The 22950-nt window shown below is 37.4% G+C and overlaps 1 protein-coding gene across 3 annotated transcripts; it reads right to left on the bottom strand.

Annotated features, from left to right (window-relative positions):
- Nucleotides 1-210: 210 nt before the first annotated feature.
- On the bottom strand, nt 211-21505 carry LOC116175413 (chromodomain-helicase-DNA-binding protein Mi-2 homolog). Of its 3 annotated transcripts, none has more exons than XM_031493523.1 (23): nt 21322-21505; nt 20787-20869; nt 20612-20737; nt 20414-20558; nt 20213-20361; nt 19981-20166; nt 15916-16071; nt 15602-15862; nt 15237-15551; nt 15044-15184; nt 14787-14983; nt 12381-12555; nt 12224-12327; nt 11612-12173; nt 11324-11563; nt 10963-11273; nt 9471-9647; nt 8076-9420; nt 2240-2554; nt 1470-1577; nt 1019-1420; nt 807-972; nt 211-759 (listed from the first exon to the last, which is right to left on the bottom strand). In XM_031493523.1, the coding sequence occupies exons 1-23, from the start codon at nt 21356-21358 to the stop codon at nt 617-619; spliced, it is 5844 nt and encodes a 1947-aa protein (XP_031349383.1). In that variant the 5' UTR covers nt 21359-21505; the 3' UTR covers nt 211-616. The 3 variants fall into 3 exon arrangements, with proteins under 3 accessions (XP_031349383.1, XP_031349384.1, XP_031349385.1); XM_031493524.1 differs by having other exon boundaries at nt 11612-12170; XM_031493525.1 differs by lacking the exon at nt 21322-21505 and adding an exon at nt 20980-21112.
- Between the last annotated feature and the right edge of the window lie 1445 nt (nt 21506-22950).

The raw sequence follows: 22950 nt of genomic DNA, 5'->3' as shown, positions 1-22950 counted from the left end.
TCCTGTTAACCATCATACCTTTTGTTTTTTATTTTTTTTTAGAAGTCATTTTTACTTTTTTGTGCCTTTTCATAGAGCATTTTTGGAGTGATTTCAATTAATTTATTAGTGGCGAACTTTAAAAGTAGGAAATTATGTTTCGAGTCTGCCAATTTACCAGACAGGGCGGCGCAGGGTGGCAAAACCTATAGAGCTAGTTCAAATGCAATGTTACAATGGGAGATGTTTATTCAAGTATGATTTATTACAAGATACATTTAAATACCTAACATGATTTTGAGTATATGCAATCGTAGGAATGTCTCACATACCATTATTTAAAAAAAACTGCACCGTCCGTAAGTGGAGGATCTTACACTGTAACAAAAAACTATCGACACTATTACCTAAACCTACTACCTATATCAAGATACATTAACAACCATGTGCATCATCCTGTACTCAAATAATTTATATTTATAATTACCACTCTTAAATAACTTAAAACTCAAAATACTAATGAACAAGTAGTAGACAATCTTGTACTCATTAAATGTAATACGTAGCTGTGATACCGAGAGCCAGCTGTGTGTGAGGACGCCGAGATCAGAGCAGCAATAATGTGCAGTAAAAGACCTTATGATGGAAAACCAGAGGGCGGTTGTCCCGGAACGGAATACTGTGGTCTGAAATTGGCAAAGTTTGCCGCTGCCGCAGCAGCTGCAAAATTAGGCAAATTTCCTGCATTGAAACCTGGAGGAAATTGGCTCATAACTTGGGCTAAAACATAAGCAATTATTTGCGGTTGCTGCACTGTTGGGACTTACCTGCTGACTGATTTGTGGAAGATGATGTTGCTGCCAGTCGAGATAAAATACTACGTTCAGACATTTGTAATCTTTGGGCAACGGGCGGTATGCGGGCTAAAGTTGCAGGTAATCGTGACACGTCAGATTTCATGTCTGATAGAAGTTCTTCCAATTGATTTAAGACCTATGGAAAAGGGCATCATTTCGAGTTGAAAAGAATAAATCCTAACCTTATGCAGTACTGCATTGGCAGGCTTATTCCCGGCTAATGACTCCTTGCTGAGATGCTGGTGAGATTCAGCGAGGCATTCAACTTCCGCAAATCGAGCATTGAGCGACATGGCCGGGTGGTTCGGATCTTGCGTCAGATTCAAGTACGCCGCGCGTCGTAGCTGTTCTTCGATAACTAACGCTTGCTCAAGTAACTTAAATCGTCTAGCTAAAAATTTGTTCTTAATTTCGAGAAAATTGCCCTTTCCAACATCCATTTTGAAAGGTTCGTTGATAATGGCAAATCGAGTATCGCCCTGAATGTCTTGCCATCGACCGTAGCCGTGAGTCACAATTCCCGCTAGTAACCAATAATCGTGCCTCCTATGCCAAATTTCGTATTCGCGTCCAGGTGTCGCAGCCTAGAACTAATTAATCTCAATCTGTACACCAGAATTGTCACGTTCTTACCTTTTCTTCATTAAGCCAAAGTGTGTGCAGTTCAGTAAAACCTCCATCGGCAATATTGAACATGAACTTACGTTTGCTTGGCTCTTCTGTATCTGGCTCTGTTTTCTTCTGCAAAGTATTTTATTTTTTTATTTATTTTGCCTTTATTTTTGAGTGGGCGGGGTTTCAGCCAAGGATCTACCAACCCAACCCAATATACATTTACAAATATCCATGCCCGAACCCGGATTCGAACCAGGGACCCTTAGCACCACAGTCCAGCTTTAACTGAACTGCGCCACACGAGCCGGCCAAGTAATATAAATAATGAGGCCAATTGCAATATATATTTTAGACAGAGAGATTTTGGCAATGGTTAGTAAACATCTGTCACCGCAATTTTCTCTTTAGTTCGAATTAGTGTATCATACGTCTGTCAATTTATCAATGATTGAAAGTTTACTATTTTTAAAAAATTTATGGATCACACAATTTAAGTGAAACATGAAACATTGTGCACTTGCAAACGGGGAACGTTTTCCTACTGCTGCCACTACTGCTTCTAGTGAACCCTAACTCCCACACCAGTCATCCGTCTAAAGGTTAGGTTTTGTGATTTCACTTTTCTCAAAAATTGGATTATTAAACAATAAAAGATTTCCACAACAACCCAAAAAAAACACCACCCTTAATAAGATAAAAAAAAAGAAATTATTAATAAAGAAACAGGTGAGATTCATAGCTGGTCACATGTCAACCCCCTGAGCTAATAAGAAAACAAGTACACGTACTTTATCATCTGGAACAATGACAACGTCGTCATCTTCTTCTTTCTTCTCTTCTTTAGGTTTGTCATCTTTCTTCTCCACATCTTCACTCTTTTCGTCGCCCTTAGATAGATCCTCTGCTTTCTTGACAGGTTCAGTGCTCTCTTCGTCTCCCTCACTTTTCTTACCATCACTACTGTCTTTTCCCTCATCACTAGACTCCTTGACATCTTCCATTTTTTCAGTCTTATCAGATTCTGTAGACTCACTATCTGTTTTTTGACCTCCGTTATCTTCTTTCTCTTTACTCTCTTCCTTAGCTTCCTTTGGTTCTTCACTCTATAATATTAAAACAGACATGATTCAAATCATTCTTGCACTTAAGCTCCGATAACAATACACAGGGTTGTTATTAAAGATGGAACCAAGCATCTCGCACTGAAACTGTTTGAAGTATAGACATGAAAAGAACGCTTCCATTTACAATTATTTCACATATTTTGGAATTTGGAATGTGACAGCCATCTTAAATTTTTTTAAATGGACATATGTCATGTGATACGTCATTAGATAGCTTATTTTAAGCGCATTTTTTAAGAATTAAAAAAAAATGTGCCATTGTTTGCGGTTTGTTCGTCCGTCCTGTCCCACTTTTACCGTTTTGAACTATTTCTAGGGGAATGGTCCTACCGGTAGGTAGGGGTTAAAAATTAATTTTATCTCTCATTGTATTCTAATGATAGGTCTCAACGAAAGGAATTAATTTATACTAACCATAGTCTTCCTCCTCGATCCCTTGTCGTGATCGGTTATAATTCCTGATATCTTAAGAGTGAATTGTCAAAGGAACGTACCTACAAAGGGCGATTGGTCTTCCTCCTCGATCCCTTGTCGTGATCGGTTATAATTCCTGATATCTTAAGAGTGAATTGTCAAAGGAACGTACCTACAAAGGGCGATTGGGACGTTTGGAAGAAATATAACCATTGGGCAAAAAAAAATTTGATACATAGCCACTTGGAATAAAACCAAATTTAACGCCAGTTTCAAAATTTCGTTTTGCGCATGCGCAGTGCCAACTTTCTTATTTATGGAGGCATTTAAAGTAGTTAGAGCGCCTAGGTAAAAGTAACAAGAAGTTGGTGAAAATTTGGTCACTTATTCTCTGAGAGACGCACTTTCTAATGGTCAAGAAAAAAGTGTTCCTATGTGCCGTTTCTGAGATATTTGACAGTAAAAACAGGGTATTTTAACATGGGCTCTTATGGACAGACTCAGTTTTTCTGAGCTAGCGAATGTTTTTGTATCAAGACTTAAATGAGATGGGTCTCATTAGAAGCGAAATTTTGTGACGAATCTAAATATGCACGGAAAAGTACATGTTCATGATTAAATAAGGAAGATATTTACTTACCGCCGGAGCGGCGTCTACTCTGGCGCGGCGGCACGCTATGCAACACGCGTTTAAATCTGATGACTTTTCCACTAGGTCTAGTATATAGCTGAGCTAGGACAATCTTTTCCTTCTTCTGCTGAGCACTTTTCTTCACAAAAGGCATGGTGTCTTTCAGAAAGAACACCAAAACCAGCGATATTTATAAAGGCGTGCACATGCCTTGTTGACACACTGATCGGATCGAGATCAAGATAGCGGCTGGGGATCTCTGGCGCCAACATCGAAAAACCAAATGCACTACACTGACTTCACGTAAAACGCCAAATTATTTTTCCCGGCTGTTACATACGTCTCGCATATGTTTTGATTAAAAATAAATATATTCGTTTAGGATTTACCGCTTACACGTGAATATTTAGTCACAGTGTGTCGTCAACATTTAGTGTGCAAAGGTTTGAAACAGGGTCGAAAAGTAGGGAGACTAGTCAAGTTGACTACTGTATATACCTTTTTAAAAATCATGTAAGACGTTTGCATTGTGCTGAGGTACAAAATACCACTGATACCGTATTTCTAATTATGTTTCCTTCATAACAACATTTTTTTGGGGACGTTTACCGTAAGTAATAGGTAGGTCGAGTACATCACTTGACTTCAGCCGAACGCGCTCTAACTACTTTAAATAAAATTTGATATAGAATGAACCGCGTATACCTACTTGGATATGGCTTATTTTTAAAATCAAGTGGTTTAATATTCAGGCGACGTCAGTCGACGGTTAATCGACGTGTTGTTATAATGCGCACCGGTAGATGTCTCCACTGTAATCTGTCAAATGGTGAATGTGGAATCATGATACGCTGCATCCGTTTCAAAAGTTAAGGCAATTATTTTCATATAAGAAGAGTAATAATTTGACTTGTGGTGGTGGATTATCAATGTAGAAGAAATGTTATAATTACCTACGTCTGCGCGCTGATTGTAACATAACCTACGCCTTGCGTAAGTCAACAAGATATCCTACCCTTAGGCAATTCGTGTTAATCTCAAATACATATTGAATTTGAAGCTTTAGAACAAGAAAAACAGTGTAGTTACATTTTATTTAACCAATGTCCTATAATTATTATATGCGTATGTAAAAATGACAATATTTCAATCAAGTGTATATCAGTATATGTATAAACAAACACATTTTTAATTTCACAACAATTGTATATTACCAATTAAACACTCCGCAAATGACCAGAAGTTTTTAAAGAAGCCGTTTCTTGATATATTTACCGTAAAAATGTAAAAATAGGGAATAACCAGGTACACGCGAAATGTCAAATGACAGACAAAAAATTAATGCAAATGCAAGACGTACGTTTTGGACCGGCAATATGAATTGCACAGCAGACTCTGACTGTTGCGAATTGCCATCCTTTTCTAATAAGCTGCAGTATGTGTCAGGTGTGGTGTCACACTATGCGTTTTTACCGCTTCTGCTAAAACGGATGCGGTTTGACAGAACGACATCTACTTGTTATACTATTGTGGTGTAACCTGATGTGTTACCGATTTTTAAAGAGTGACTGAGTTTAAACTGAGGTGATATTATCATCCCGTCAAACAGGAGCGTTTTAGTAGGAGCGGTAAAAACGCATAGTGTGACACCACACTAAGAGACAAAGTGAACAGTAAGTTAATTATACATCGATGAGTCATACCCAAGTATAGACGGCGCAGACAATCCATAGCCAGTTGGAATAAAACCAAATTTAAGGGCAGTTTCAAAATTTCGTTTTGCGCATGCGCAGTGCCAACTTTCTTACAGTCAAGCCAAGCAAACAAGTCCGTCAAGAAGGCGATGGTTTGGTGTCGCTGTATTTTAGAAGTACAGTCTGTGTCAATAGTGTTTGGCGGGAAATTTAAACTTGTTCTATTTTGGCATTTTTTTTAATGTAGCTACGTTTGGAAACTGGAGAAAGAAGTTTAATGCAAGAACTACAACCCAAAATAACAAAATAGTTACCTGAGTACTACCATTGTATAAAATGGTACTACTAATGACAAAGCAGTGTGTATAATAGTACATTATATATCAAGGTAGAGAAGTCCACTATTATTGCCTGAGCACCAAGATTACATCTCGAGGCGCTTGCGCCGAGGGGTGTAAGGTGCGAAGGCAATAATAGACTTCTCTATCGTGGTATATATACTATTTTTTTCACTACTAGCACTTGAAATCCTCTAAATTAACATATATTGATAAGAGAGTTAACGGTTGGACAGAATTGTTTGTTTCTTAATTTAACATGTCAATCAAGTACGTGGAAGTACAAGTCAAACAAACCGTTTTGTTCTGTCATTGAGATTTTTCAAAGAGTAATTTCGTTCGAATTTTTTCAAAATGTGATAATTTTAGGTATGTAATTTCTCTGGAAATTGCGAATGGTGGCAATTATTCGTTTTAGAGAACTTGTCTAAACGTTCATTGAGCGAAATTTCGGGTTGTGTTTTCTAAAAGTGACAGCGTGAAAGTTCTCATTATTGACTACTAGTTAATAATAAAAAATTATTAACCACTTTGAACAAATGCCGAGAAAGCCTACTTTACAAGTGGAAAAAAGGTTAATAATCATGTCATCAGACGCTAGTAGTGAAAAATAGTACATTATATATCAAGGTAGAGAAGTACAGTATTATTGCCTGAGCACCAAGATTACATCTCGAGGCGCTTGCGCCGAGGGGTGTAAGGTGCGAAGTATATATACTGTTTTTTTCACTACTAGCACTTGAAATCCTCTAAATTAACATATTAATTTGATAAGAAAGTGAACGGTTGGACAGAATTGTTTGTTTCTTAATTTAACATGTCAATCAAGTACGTAGAAGTACAAGTCAAACAGGCCGTATTTTCATCATTGGGATATTTTCAAAGAGTAATTTCGTTCGAATTTTTTCAAAATATGATAATTTTAGGTATGTAATTTCTCTGGAAATGGCGGATGGTGGCAATTATTCATTTTAGAGAACTTGTCTAAACGTTTATTGAGCGAAATTTCGGGTTGTGTTTTCTAACATTGACAGCGTGACAGTTCTCATTATTGACTACTAGTTAATAATGTTCACATTATTAACCACTTTGAACAAATGCCGAGAAAGCCTACTTTACAAGTGGAAAAAAGGTTAATAATCATGTCATCAGACGCTAGTAGTGAAAAAAACTAATTAAATGCTATCGTCGTCACTTTCTTCTTCACTGATTTCAGAACCTTCGCTTGATGTGCCAGTGATTACCGTGAAAGATAAACTTTCTACAGCTTCATCTAACAATCCATGGCGTTGCCACATTTATTCTTCCAATCTCTTAATGTGGATTATGTCGTATCCAGACTTATACTTTTCGATTTGATGATGAGCTGTGTATTTTCAATTCATTCCAATTTATTTCATCCTGCTTCAGTCAGTTTTATATACACCAGGTTCTTCTTCTGTTAGCAAGTACTCCATAAAAAATGGATGTAGGTTTTATTATTTAATTATTGATTGTAGAGACTTTGTTATGGATCATGTAAATTGCATTCTTCAATACGCCTAAATCAGAATTATCCAATGTTATTTTGTAGGAAGTTGCACTTCGTTGCGTCTTTGATGGAAATTTCCATGTCCTATCATCGGCAAGTTTGACTTCGATCTACAGGATAACAATAAGTATTTATTTCAGAGGAATATTAATGAAATGCACATTACCTAATCTTGGTTATGAATTTCGTTGGTTTGCCGGTCGCACCAGCTGCAGCTAGCCCTTTCCCAAAGGAAATATCTACACACCGGCAGCTTTCTCTTTGCCGAAGAATTCCACTACCCTTTTAATAACATTTCTGGCTTCGGAATGCACAATTGCAGAGGTTTGTTTCTCTTTTCTTGCCGTACGGATAAAATTGGCGCAACAAGCGCATTTTATAAACATTTAATGTATAAATGTGTCACTGTCACATTTTTTACGGACTGTACACGCCTGCGTTGTAGGTATTGGCTTAACGTTTTCCCGCCACGAATTGTCTAAATTAGTTCGCATATTTTCCGAGGGACTTGTTTGCTTGGTGGAGCTGTATTTATAGAGTGATTTAAATGAAATTTGATACATAGCCACTTGGAATAAAAGCAAATGTAGCGCCATTTTCCAAATTTGGTTTTGCGCATGCGCAATGCCAACTTTATTATTTATGGAAGAAATTTCGTAAGGGTGTTTAAAAAAAATGCTTTACCTGCACAAGGGTTGTGCACAATTTGTACTTGTTTTCCTTTCTTACTACCTTAATCATAAATGGTGTCAACCGAGTGTCAAAAATAGTTATTTATGACCTCAAAGTATGTCTCTCAAAATATATCTCAAACAGTTTGAGCTTTGCTTCTATCTTTAATAGGGACCCTGTATATACTAATAAATAAATAATAAAGATTGTTGGCACTTACCTCTTTTTCTTTTTCTGACGAGTCAACAGGGACAGGTGCGGGACTAGCAGCAGCACTTGTAGCAGGAGTTGCACTTGTACTTGTCGTTGCACTTTTAGGCGTATCTGCATCGCCTGCCAGAAGGTTGCTCGAAGTTTTAGCAGCATCGCCCATTAATCCCTTACGAATAATCTCGGGCATACTGTAGTCGCCATTGATGTGCTCGAATTCCTGCACCTTCTTACGAATCAAAGACATGACGCCTATCCTTGTTAGCACATGTTGTCGACTGAGCCCCTCCCGAGGAACGCCGTCAGCAAAGGTTTCGGCGTTATCCGCTCCTGGCTCACAAAGATGACGCATGAATAAGGAAACGTACGCCTTAAAAATCTTCTCAGACTTTCCGCGCAAATCCCTAACCAGCCACTGGGAATTGAAGGCGTCTTGCGGGGGCATTCCGTAGCGCATTATCGCGTTCAAGAAAGCCTTGCGTTGTCTCGCGTTGAAACCAAGAACTTCTATGTTTCCGCCTACACGCGCTAAAAGCGGAGGTAGTGGGCGATCTCGTTCATCTTTCCTTTCAAGACGTCTTCTGCCGCGTCTATTAAGATCTTCATTCTTTTCATCAAAGTCATCATCCTCGCGATCTTCATCGGAACCGGCCGAAAAATCTGAGTTGTAGTCTGATAAATTTTCTTGCCAAGTAGAGTCCTCTCGAGTGTCAGTTGTCATGCCACCATCATTGTAATTCACTTGTTTCCGTACACGTTTTCCCTTTCCTAATGTTCGTGATATATCCTCCTGCTGTTGCTCGTAATGATGCCGGAGAAGTTTAATCCAATATGCAGGATCCGTGTTTTCTGCTTCCTGTTTGATAACTTCGGTATTGACTTCTTCTTCATTGTCACCCTCTTTGGTCACATAACTCGCAACCTTAAACGAGCTAAGGTACTCATTGGCCCAATTTTCTTTTTGCTCGATACCCTCCTTGCTTCTGTCCAACAATTCTGCGACCGCCTTGTCGTCATAATGTATAGCTTCATCCCCTTTACTTTCATCTTCTTTAAACAGTTCTTCAGTACCAAATCGAAGAATATCATCCAACTCTTGTTTGGTGAAATTTGTACCTTTGCCTCCCATACCGGGTCTTACCACCAAATGTGTAAGCATCATTTTTCTTTTGGCCACTTGCGTGACACGTTCTTCCACACTATTACGAGTGACAAACCGATAGATCATTACTTTATTGGCTTGACCGATACGATGGGCTCTCGAAAAAGCCTGTATGTCATTGTGAGGATTCCAATCGGAATCGTAGATTATAACGGTATCGGCCGTTGCCAAATTGATACCCAGACCTCCAGCCCTGGATAAATAATCGGCCATCAACAATAATCTCTACGTCAAAATGCTTACCTTGTCGATAGTAAGAACACAAACTGTTGTGCACCAGGGGCGTTGAATCGATCAATTGCTTCCTGTCTTAGTGTACCTGTGATACCGCCGTCAATACGTTCGTATTTGTAACCTTCACCTTCCAAGAAGTCTTCTAACACATCTAACATTTTTGTCATTTGAGAAAATATCAACACCCTAAAAAGAGCACTCTATTCTTACCCAAACTATAGTGTAATTAGAACATAGCCCGGAGAGGAAAAATCTTAACGCTATTAGTTTGCCAGTCTAACTCTACTGGCAATACCATTTGTTAATTTTGAGGTTGGTACAGTCCTGTCTATTATTTCTTTGATTTCACTATTCATCACTTCGATGTATCGATATGAAGCTTAAACACAACACTATTGAATTTGCTTATATAGCAAACAAAAAGATTCTAGAAAAATCCCAAGCCAGCATAACATAATTATTTCATACAAAGAATGAGTCACACCCGCTTTCATTTATTATCGCCAGTCACTAAGAGGTGGAGTTTCGAAGAATTGCGCGTCTGCTATTGGAGAAGTTGGGTCGTTTGGCGCGTTCAATCGTTGATTGGTGAGTTTTTAGATCAGCTACTGCTGATAGTTGACGGTTGAAAAGCGTGTACATCTGTATATGTTAAATTACGGGCAGTCAGTCTAATGTTTTGTTGAAGACACAGTTCGTCATTTTTTATAATAAACTATGCAGGAGCAAGTTAACTAAAGTTGTGTTAGCAGTTTAAGGGGTGTTCTCCAATTACGCCAAAAATTTTGGCAAGTTGAAAAAGCAAGCAATGGAGTACAACGAGGCCTTTTGTTAAGGTTCTCTACTCATTAAAATTTAAAAGTTTCTACCGTCCGCACAGCTACCGAAAATTTATCATCTTATTCATCAAGTCATGTTTCTTTGTTATCAAGTTCAGTGTTACCAAGAACACGTGAAGTTTCGAGAAGCTGCCAGCGTTTGTGTGTCAGTTAAGTGTACGACCAGATTATTTGGAGTATTAAGAAAAAGTGAGAAAATTAGTTTCCCTGCAGTTGATCCTTAAGGGACAATTATGTAAAAATGTGCATCATAAAATGGGCCCCCCCCCCCCCATATGAGGAAGACTTTATATAAATCATTTTTTCATATCGCCACTAGTTTCCGCAATAATCGTCTGTCTCAAGATAAATGGGACACCCTGTATATAAATTAATGAAGCAACATTGAATGAAATATAAGATTAAGGAACTGGTAGTCGCAGCTCCCAAACGAAATGACCGCTGCACCCTTGGTTTACACCCCAATTCGTCTCGCTTACGCAGTTAAACTCCAATAAATCATCCCCTAAAACTAATATCTTTTCTAGATAAAAATACGTGCTTCAAAACTATCATGTATAACTCGCTCGCGCTAGGAAACTAATAATAATACCTTTTTTAGGGTTATTGTAATAAAGCAAGCTAAGATTTTTCCTCTGCATTGGTACAATTTAGCTACTTACCTATGGCCTTGCTCACGAAGTAGTTTCAACATTTTTGCCATTAAAATCAATTTTCCCGAAGCCTTAATTAAATTGGTAAGTTCGTACGTCCCACCAGGTCCGACAGGAGCTTCCTCGGCGGCCACCGCAAACAGATACGGATGATTGCAACACTTCTTTAAATCCATCATGATGTTAAGTAGAGATATCGATTGGCCGCCACCTTTGGGATTCAATGCTTCGTAATTTCGAGTCAGAATGTACTTGTAGAACTTCTTTTGCATTGGAGATAATTCTACTCTTACGATAAATTCGGATTTCGAAGGCATATTCTGTGAAGGAATTTATTAGCAATATAATAATTTAAGTTGGGGGATAATACCAGGACGTCCGCTTTTAATCGTCGCAACATATGTGGTCCCAATAATTCGTGTAATCTTTTCACTTGTTCTTCTTTGGAAATGTCGGCGAATTCGTTTTGGAAAGCGGCTAGGTCATTAAATTTCTGACTACTTAAGAAATTGAGTAAATGGAAGAGTTCTTCCAAGTTATTTTGCAAAGGTGTTCCTGTTAGTAATAACTTGTAGGCAATACTGTAACTGTTTAGAAAGCATTTAAAAAACTGAAAGAAGAGAAAATTAAATGTCTGAATAACTAAAACGCTTCTCACCTTCGATTGATTACTCTTTAATCTGTGAGCTTCATCGACAACTAATACTGCCCAGTCGATAGATCCTAAGCAAGCCGAATCTATTGAGATTAATTCGTAACTAGTAAGTAAAACGTTGAACTTTATTGAACTCGCTTTCAATCTCTGCACTTTACCAGAGCGACCTTGTTCTTCGAAAGTCAACTCATTTTCTCTAATTATCGCTCTAGAGTCTTTATCACCGACATATGTAATACAATAAAAATCGGGAGCCCACAGCTCAAATTCTCTCTCCCAATTAATAATTGTCGAAAGAGGAACACTAAGCAAAAACGGGCCCTTACAGTGCCCCTCCTTGTACAAAGAATACAAAAATGTTATCGTCTGAATTGTTTTACCGAGACCCATCTCGTCTGCTAAAATTGTATCTAAACCTTGTCCCCACGAGTAACGAAGCCAGTTTATGCCTTCCAACTGATACGGATGCAACTGCATTCCAGTTTCGCTGATAAAATCGGGTTGTTTCTCGTACTTGCGTTTTAAATCGGTCAGCGGTTTATCTGGCGGCGGTGTATATCTTCTTCTAACAATTCCAATAAGCGTTAAGAAACCAATCTAATGATGAATACTCACATTTTATCGTCATCGTCGGCAAGCTCTCTCGGTTTGCTTTTCCTGCCTTTGCCTTTCTTTCCCTTTTTGCCTGATCCGTCACCAAAAGCAGCCGCTCTGAGATCCTGTAATAGTATAATAAACACTAAAGAAGCATTCCACATGCGCCCTACGTTACCATATAATATTCAACTGCAGTTTTTAACCCGCTAATATCATCAGTTTCTTCTTCCCAAGTGGCTTGATCGTAAGGTAAATCTCGCCATTTAACCAAGTAGATTGTACGCCCATCGCGCAATTGACGATGGCTGATTACTCGATGAACTAGCAACCACTCGGGTTTAACACCGTACCTAAAAAAATTTCGAATATTACGTATCTACAGTAGGTGTACACTTAAGGATGCCTGTTGGCACATAATAATAATAATAATAATAAATGACTTTAATAGACAATTTCTATACAGAGCCTGTCTAAATGGCGGAGTTCAGACAGGGATATCATCCGTGTCTGCTCTTCCACTCAACATCACAACTGGCTGGCACCCATCTAAGCCTGAAAAGCCAGTAACAAGCAACCAACATGACAATGCCAGTGAAAGACAAAGACAATTAATTTAAATGCTTTCATAAATAAGAAAGTTGGTATTGCGCATGCGCAAAATCAAATTTTAAAACTGGTGTTAGATTTGCTTGTATTCTAAGTGATTATGTATCAAATTTCAATTTAAATGCTTTTGTAAATGAGAAAGTTGGCGCTGCGCATGCCCAAAATAATATTTTGATAAGATCGTTAGTTTCACTTATACTTTTAGTGTTTACATATAAACCAATGGCGATTTTTCACTTTGCAGAAAATACACTAAAAACCCGTAAAAGAATTATTGCGCATGCTCAAACCTACGTTGTTATTTGTGAATCAATCCTTCTGAAATTTTAGGGTAAAGTAGGATTTTTCTTAGTATGCGCGCACATCAATTCTGTTTTTGAGGCATATCGACAACTGTTTGCTACCTTTTCATGATTTATCATGTTTTGCTAAAAAAATTCGTTAGTTTCATAACGAACAATTATTGAAGCATAACTTCCGTAAGTCTCACTGCGATATTCTGCTCCGAAAGTTGCATAACCCAAAATGCCATCGGGTTTACCATGAAAAAGTAAGCAACTCATTTCTAATCTTTTATTATTTGGAACGAAAAGGAGATAATGGTGGTCCGCTTTCAACAGTCATAGCAGTAAAAGAGGTTGCTTTAGTAATATAAGAATTTGTGTACGTAACAAATTTCATTTCACAGAGTTGCGGATGCATTAAATATTAGCCTGCAAACAGTGACTTCTATTTCAAAGTTCTAAATCGGACCAACCTCTAGCAAGTCCTTAAAAAACAAAAAAATGCAAAAACCGGTTAGTGATGTTGATGGTTTCACACAAGCAGCGATTTGGCCCATCGACAGTATGATCCTACACACGTTGAATGTTTCAATGTAGATAGGCATTTGTCAACAGTATTATATTAAATCATTGAATAAGCACTTTAAAGAACATAGGAAAACCTGAAATTGGTGTAAGGTGTGTTGCATACACTGCAAAGTGGTTAATTACCACAAATATTAAAGCGGCGGTAAATAATGACTATTTTAAACAGGGAAACCAGTTATACTTAGGGGTCCTTTGTTTTCCTTGTTTATCAGAGTTGAACAGTGTTGTCATATTTACCAGATCCTTATATGGAGCTAGCTAAAGTTTGATTGTTTATTATGTAAAGATAATGGTCCTTAGAACAGTTCTTGTTGCTTTCTTATTAGATTAAACTACATTTTTTACTTTGTTTATTGTTCCTTATGATCTTACATTTCAGATTGATCCTCCCTTACATAATATTGTTATTGGCATTGAATAAAAGCTTATTCAATATTTTAATCTAGTTTATTCAAATTCAAAGCGCTTGCGAAAAATCTGGCAACGTTGGAATTTTAAAGAAGTAAAGAAATCTGCAAAGTCGGTAACTAGCTTTAAATTTGTGGTTCACTTCCCCCCCACAACAGAGGGACGACAGAATCCTGGGCAGATTTTCAGTTAACACGGGCGTTATACTTCTTTAAGGTGCTTATTCAATGATTAAATTAATATTTGTGTAGATATTATAAGCAGTTTACATTTGTATTTTAGATGAACATCTTACAATTTGATCCCTTTGCAAGTTCTAAAAGAGAAAGACATATTTAATGGGAATAAATAAATAAAATTGGCTTTGTAGGAATCCCCGGTTAACTCTTTGGGTCATTATGTAAATTTTTTAGATTGCGCATGCGCAGATCCAACTTTCTTATTACTTGTGAGCGCCTTTATTCTGAAATTTTAAAGGAAAGTGTCACGTGTCCAAGAGTAACTAATTTTTTTAGGACAAAGACTTTTAATGTGGAAATTAGCTTTTTGTAAATCGTTTACGATTACTTTTATAATTTGTTTAATGATTAAAGTAATGACTTAAAAATACTGTTGTGGTTTTTCCCCAGAATTTTGAGAAAACAAACAAATCAGATAGTTTTTATCTTAAAGGCAGAGCCTAGTGCTTTACTTACTTAAAGAAGCGTTCTTCAAGTTCAGCAGTTCTCAACTTGCTACACTGTAGTTTATAATTCGAGGGCTCTTCATCCATCTGCTCATCAAATTTGGGTGGCTCTTCAAGCTCGAACTTCCGAGAATAATTTCTTAGCATTAAAGGATGATAAACCTCCAACTGAATTTCGCTAATCCAAGAGCAATGCCAGTACGATCGCTATTTAATTAAAATAGTTAAAAGAAGTACAGTAAAAACTCAAATTTTCCAAATACACACCTCCGCCCATTTAATGAAGAACTCCCTTTGGCGAACTTTCTTGGGTTTACTTGTTCCGGATGCTGCGTCTTGCTTCTCTTCTGTAGTTTCCGCCCATCGCCACGTTAAAATTCGCAAAACTCGGCCAGGAATGGGTGGACACTACAATTGGCGATTGAATGAGGGACATACTTTTAAGGGGGATCCTACTTACACCACATCGAGGACATTTCCAATCGCCATCTGGTATATCGGTTAATGGTGGATTAAGACAGTGTGTGTGGTAAGCAGCAGGGCAGGAATCACAACATAATAGCTCGCCACCGTCCTTACATATACGACAATACTCTTGATGCTCATCATCGTCCTGTTCGGTGGGGCCTTCGTTTTCACAATGTGGACAGCTCCAACGACCTTCTGGCGTATCTTCCAATTCAGGATCGAGACATACCAAGTGGTAAGCACGTGGACAAGTATCACACAAAATAATTTCACCACCTTGTTGACAAACTTCACAGTAATCTTGATGCTAAGCGCAATAAACGAGATAAAATACTACAAGAAAAAATCACAACCTACCTCATACTGCTCTTCACCTTCTCCGCCTAATTTTTTACTAGTTTTAACCTTATTCTTCTTCTTTGTCTTATTGCCTATCTTAGTCTTCGCTTTACGTCGTGGCTGATTCGCAGCATCACCACCTTCAGCAGCCTGCGCGGCAGCGGCGGCAGTTTCTTCCGCTTTTGCCGTACTTTGTTCTTCCGCATCGCGTAACATCTGTTCAAACTCAACATCCGAATCGCGATCAGACCCGTTCCCACTACCCTCGATCTCGTCCTCCTGAAAAAATTCTCGTCAAAACTGACGCAAACATAAATGCGAACGAGCCTTACCGAACTGCCACGTTTTCGTTTGCCTAACTTAATTTTAAGAGTAGGTACTTTGGTAGATTTCCTAGTTTTTTTCGTTCTGGAACTTCGTTTTTTCCTAATTCTATTGTCTTCTTCTTCATCATCTTCATCGTCATCATCGAAGATTTCAGATTCGGCCTGAAAAAGATGATGGGATTTAATTCACTCACGGATTTTTGACTAAGTTATACAACCCTTAACTGCAATAACTCAAAATGTTAGCAAAAAGTAAGGATGAAAATATGATATGTAGTGACTCTAGAGAGGTAAACCACTTCAAATTTTATGTACACTAAAATTCTAAAAATTCGAGATAATTCTAATTGTGTTTACTTCATTTAAGTATAATTAACCTGGCTAATTAAATGAGTTGCAGTAAACAGCATCCGATGAGGACATGAGTAAAGTAGCGCTCTTAATTTGAATTTTAAGGCCAATTACAGATTTTATGCCAAGCTGAGTAATTAATTAAAGAAGTTTTAATTTCTGTACAGTATCAACCGAATAATACATCGAATTTCTGACGTTCTCTCTCCGTATTTTAAGAAGTTTATGTATAATTTGCTATTAGATAGTCTTTGACGAGACGAATCCAACGACGCACGGCCAAGTCACATCCGGAGTCTCATAAACATGCGAACTCCACGTACACTCTCGTGCATTCGTAATGTGTATACTGCCATGTCATTCGATAGGACCCCCCTCCTCACTCCACTCACCGCCACCCTTCACGCTATAACGTTTAGTCATGATTGGTTAAGATTAGGAAAGGTTACAGCCATTTAACATATAAAAGTGGCCACCGCCACCAAAATGGTGTAAATTCACAAACTTGACCAAGATATTTATGATTTACACCAACCCAAGTTTGGTCAAAATCAGCTCATAATTACGGAAGTTAGTGTTTCTTGGAAGTGATATAATGCAAACAAATTCATTAATTGAAGTCAATTCAGAATAATTCAAATTAATTCCAATTAATTCACGTTAATTCAAATTAATTCACATTAATTCAAATTAATTCACATTATTTCACGTTAATTCACATCCATTCTGGTTAATTCTAATTAATTCACGTCAAAAAAATTTCTATTGCGCAAAAAGTGTTAAATTTTGCTCTTTCCAGAGATGTGTGGGGGGTTGACGCGAGACAGAAGGCGGCCGGAACCACCAAAATTCGATTTCGCTTAGGAAAAATTAAAAATCAGTCTACCTAGCATAACACTCTGGTACTAACAAATACGGGTTTAGAGCTTTCGCTCCACGCCACCCTCACAAATGTTGAAATAAGAGTGAAAATCGGTGAAAACATTTCAGGTGATTGGATATTAAAGACAGTTTGATGCGAATAATCAATTTTAGTCCAGTCAAATAAGAAAAAATAAAAACATTAATCGGTAAAGATCTGAAATTTTGGTACACATGTTCATTAGTGTTCCCCATTGGACATACTAAAAGTCCCCGTCAAAATCTGTTGCGCTCGAGGCGCCATCCTGGAAAAAAGGAGCACTTTTTCAGTTTCTTGCCTATATATCGGCAACAATTATTGATACGGAAAAATAGTTCAGATAAAAAATATAGTTTATTAAATTGCCCATAAAAAAGCATATTAACATTTTTCTGTATGCCCAATACTTTAGCTATAATCCGACATCGAATAGGGAATCAAGTATCCTGAGCTCTCGAAACAGTCGCGCAGATATTTTTTTACAACTTTTTACAAATCATTAAAAATTCATTGAAAATTCTACCAGTATTTCTTATATATGCGAAGTCGTCGCACTCAAGCTTGGTATGAGACACGTTTAGTAAGGTTTCTCATAAAACTCTCTCTCAATAGAACTTTCATCTTCAATGTGAGCACTGAGTGTCCGAACAGGGTCAAGGTCATTCTGAAGGTCTGATAACGATGTCGGTTTTAATATCTCTCACTAGCAGGCACGTTATACTTATGCAGATAAGGGCGTTCTTCAGCTTCAGAAATCATTTCGTTGCTCCAACACTTTTACACATTTTCGCTTACCTTTTTGAAAAAAACATGATGTATCATCAAACATTATGTCATTGGTAGAATGCTTTATCGCACGACGATTCTGTTCATTTTTTGGCTCTATTACAGCTATCGATGTAGTCATAAAAAAGACGGCCTCCTATAATTACGATACGGGGCCTAAACGCGTTCTGACGTATTCAACGTGAGATTACAGCTAAAGTACTGGAGATACAAAAAAAATGTAAATACTCTTTTTTATAGGGAATTTAGTAAACTATATTTTTCATGTAAACTATTTCTTCGTGTCAGTAATAATTGCCGAGACATGGGCAAAAAACTGGAAAAGTGTACCGTTTTTCCAAGATGGCGTCTCGAGCGCAACAGATTTTGACAGGGACTTTTAATATGTTCAATAGAAAGTCCCAATAAATGTGTATACCAAAATTCAGATCTTTACCAATTAATGTTTTTATTTGTCCAAAATTGCGCTAATTTGACTGGACTATTTTGACGTTTTGAACACGTTTATCTGCAGAACTGGAGATTTTCAAAAGAAAGTCACTTTTTTATGTGACATTCCCAAAAAACCAAAGCTTCACTTACAAATTCAAAAAAGAAATGTCAATGTCAAAGCCAATTTGTATTTGAGTGAGACAAGGCGTCGCCAAAGACAAACATATAGCTTAACAAAATCAAAACGGTTCAAAATTTATACAGGATGTTAAATAGTGTATACCTGGATTGAGTCAAAAAATCAAAAATGTTTGAATCTCGTTTTGGGATCACGGCTTGCTTGGTCTGTAAAGAATTTCAAACACATTTTTGTTTTTTAAAAGCCAAGATGGCCGTGACAATTCAAAAAGCAATAATTTTATGTTTACTTAAAGTGCCATTTCAATCAATAAGCCGGCTGTTATTAAAAAAAGTTGTTTAGAATAATATTCTAAATAAATATTCATATTATGTCCAAATGCAAAATTTCCACCTTCAAAACAGAGGTAAAATTCGCATTTCTTTGTTAATTTTTTTCTCAGCAACTATAAGAGTTACTAGACCAATGGCACATCTTTGAATGGGTTTGACGGTATGCGCTTTCCGATTTTGCAATTTTTTTGTCAAAATTCTTTCCCCGAAAAGGCGCACCCCTAAATGGAAATATATCTGGGGGTTTTCGAAAATTTGTAAAAAAATTCCACTGCAATTCTTGGGCGGACAACTAAAATGGAGAGAATTTCACAAAATTGGTTGTGTACAGGGTGCTTCAAATTCGTGGCTCACCACTGGGATCTCCGTAATGGTGAGAAATACAATGTAAGTTAAATGGGGGTAAAGTACCCCTTTTTGCGACTAAAAAAAACCCATTTGAAATTTTTGAAAAATCTTTGAAAATAAGTGAGATATTACCGAAAAACTAGAAATGTCAAATTTCGTTATTTTCTCTAGCTTAAAACGGTTGAAAATGGACGATTCCCGTTAGCACCTTCTATGTGCGGTTTTTTAGGATAATCTGAATTTGTGATAAGAATTTCCATAACACGCTAGATGTAGAAGCTACAGGCTACTGCTTTCTTATTTCTTGTGGACGCTGTATTGGATTTTCATCCGCGTGATGAAGAAAGGAAGGATACAGGGGCGCATTTTGTTTTACACCATGGGAGCAAGGAATGGCCATTCCAATTATTTAGTAGTATGTATTTGCAAAATGAGCTAGTAAGGCCCTTCGAATTGAGGGTAATAATTAGCCATTTGATGTATAAATGTTAGCTAACCATCAAAGAGGCTTGGAAATATATTGAAATGAGGAAGGACTTGATGTTATTCAACTGTCAGTTTGTAATCAACGATACTAACAAAAAACCATATAGCAAACACGCATTGAAACCTTCAGCCAAACAATATTGTCCAAGTAAAATAGCAATGGAGGTAATAAATTTGAGAAATAAACTGCCTTTATATTCCAAAATCGAATTAGTAATTGATGAAATTAAATGCATTGCATGGGTTATTTTTAATGAACTAATTAATGACCAGCCTTGTACCAACAATATACACACCTTACTGGTTTCTTTTCTTGGCCTACCAGGTTTACCGGAATACTCCGGCTTACTGGAATACTCAGATTCAGTCGACGGCGTGGCCGGCTGCTGTTCGCTAGTCTCAGACTGTTGCAAATTGGGATTCTCTGTAGAAAATTCTCTCCACTTCGCGGCAACCAGCATCATTAATTTTGACATTGGAACCTACGGCACAAGGATCAATTATTTAGCAGAGGATTATTCAACGTACCTTTGGATTTTCTTTAGCTAACAATGGCCTAACGTGCTGTTGGAATAATTTGTACGTGGTTAAATTTTGATAATCCGATTCTGTGAATTCTAATTCAACGTCCGTAAGCCCGAAAGTGGTGCATACCTCTTCTATTGTCGGCATTCCCGCTTAAATTGCACTGTTAAGATTAATCATTAATTGGAAAAGTGGCCTGTGTACCTGATGTGCTTATTGGTTCCTGCTGTGGTACGACAGCTACCGGTGTCATGTGTTTTGTAGAACCCCTCTTGCGGCCCTTTTTATTACTCGATGTGTAGTCGGAGTCTAGGGCCCCATTATCATCGTCCAAACCAAAGTCGCTCTCCTAAAACCATAATGATTACGCTACTGATCATGTACTCGTTTAATTCAACGTACATCGCCGCTATCATTTTTTTTCTTCTTCTTTTTCTTTTTACCTTTCTTCTCCTCACTTCGTGCCTTACGTTTCTTACCCTTCTTCTTCTTTCGTCCATCACTGGGATCGTAATCATCGTCATCTTCCTGTAAATATAGATGAAATAGTGAAGAAATTGAGAAATAAGACACTTACAACTCCTTTAAGAATGGCATCATCCGACTCTGGAGAATTCTCGATGTGCTCGGCTGCAGCCTCTTCTACAGACTCCTCAACCCCTACAATATCAACAATATAAATGTCAGAAACATGTGCTTGGACATGTGGACAGTGGTCAATGTCACAAGAATTTGGAGGGAAAATATGAAATTTCTAACCCCAAACATACCCGTAGACATTCCGAAGGGAAAATAATTAATTTGCAATTTGCAAATGTCTTTGTTTGATGGCCTCCATTTTGTTAAGGGTCAGGATATGCCCGCGCGCTGTCACAAAAATAATGAAAACCCATTCGCCCCTCACCCCGCCAATAAGTATCAGATTACCATTCGTAATTATGCATTTTTTCTTAAAAATTAACAGGAAATTTCGCAATTTCTACTTTAATAAGGTTGTAGGTAATGTAATTAATTATAATACACGTAGATAAGTAGTTAAAAAATAGTTAAAAACGGTAAACACGAGGTATAAAGCTAACACGAAAATCAAAAAGCTAATACCTAGGACTTACCGGCAAATGTGTCTTCAATTTCCTCATCTGATGCCATAATTCAATTGTTATGCTATAATTAACGTTATTATTTGGAGATTTTCACAAAAATAAAAATTATAAAACTCATAATAATAACGAAAAACTCTTGATATTCACGGAGCACGAACTACGACTACCCACTCGACTCTAGCAGTTATTTCTTTTCATTCACTCTTCTATCATCGGTTCCGTTTTGGTTCTTTGCATTTCCACCAAAGTGCACTCTTGCAAATTACAAAACTGAACCAACTCAGTTTTTTTACGTTCCTGTTGTTTACTGAGAACACTTCAATTTTTGTACGACATTCGTTAATTGACGCGTTACGATTGCAACTATCTCGTAGGTATTTAACAGAATCCTAATTCTCATTGAATACTCACTCAAATCTACGTTTTGACCCAAAAGACCTTTGTACCAAAAATGAAAAAAATCCCGACAAGTTTTCAATATAAAAACGACCAGTAGGTAACATCAAGATTAGTACGAGTACTCTTTGGTGGAATAATCGCAATCCAGAAGTATAATACACGTAATCGTACATTACATGTTAGGCAACACACATGGCAATAGCACCCATATTTCTCATCTTTTGATTAGCAACATCTTCATTGTTAGATTTGCTTTGACGTAGCCTTAGATTAGATCATACATATTAACGATCTAAGGATGTAGCTTAATTAGTATCACTGAGGGCCAATTGCACCGTCAAAATTAAGTATCCCTTAAAGTTAAGCATAACTTAAATACCATAGCAACGATTGTCTTAATAATCGTTGTCATAGATTTTAAGTTCTACTTAACTTTAAGCAAGGATTAATTAACTAAGGCAGAATAAGCTATAGCCTATGGGCTAAAGCGATTGGGGCAGATCAGAGCATCCTAGGTAAGAGCACAGATTAAAATTTGGTCATATAGTTTGCTCCAGTAACTTATGGATGTAAGCCGTACCTCTTATTGCCTTTCTCATAGCCAACAAGAAAGTTTTCATCAGCTTTAGCATCTCATTTGCGTCTCTACTTTACCACATCCCCAAAAATGTTGTTAATTATTCTAGTTCCAGTAGCAAACACCTTTCTTTCGGAATTGAACAGTTTGCCATCTTTGTTTACACTGTTAGCAATTTTGGAATTTGCTGCACATTCTGGATCGTTAGCACTGGCTTTTCGGGATAACATTGCTTTTAGTTTCACTATACTCTTTGGTTTCACATTTTCTGTTGCCATTACTTTCATTACATCGCTATGGGCAGCCGTTACCATTCAGTTACCGCTTCAAACATTTTTCAAACGCAGTAACGTTACTTAGTCAAATGTGACGGTGAAGTCGCACCCGAATCAAAGTACCACGCGTGCTCTTCAGCACCAATTGTCGACAGCACAGAACAGTACTAAGAGCATTATCGTTTTTCATCTTGCTTGGACACTTTTTAGCAATGTGACCAAAAATTTGACATTTTCTACATTTTGATCCTTTTATCTGTGTATTTGTGACTTTTGGTTTCGAGGGCTATCGATAATGTAGAATCTTCAACTTCAAGATCTAGACATAATTAGCAATACATCATTGAATACGTTCAAAAAATCATTTATGAAAAATGTGGGGCTACG

This window comes from Photinus pyralis, unplaced genomic scaffold (assembly GCF_008802855.1).
Source record: "Photinus pyralis isolate 1611_PpyrPB1 unplaced genomic scaffold, Ppyr1.3 Ppyr1.4_LG7, whole genome shotgun sequence".
In the NCBI taxonomy this organism is placed as follows: Eukaryota; Metazoa; Arthropoda; class Insecta; order Coleoptera; family Lampyridae; genus Photinus; species Photinus pyralis.
This window is presented reverse-complemented; position numbering and strand designations above follow the sequence as displayed.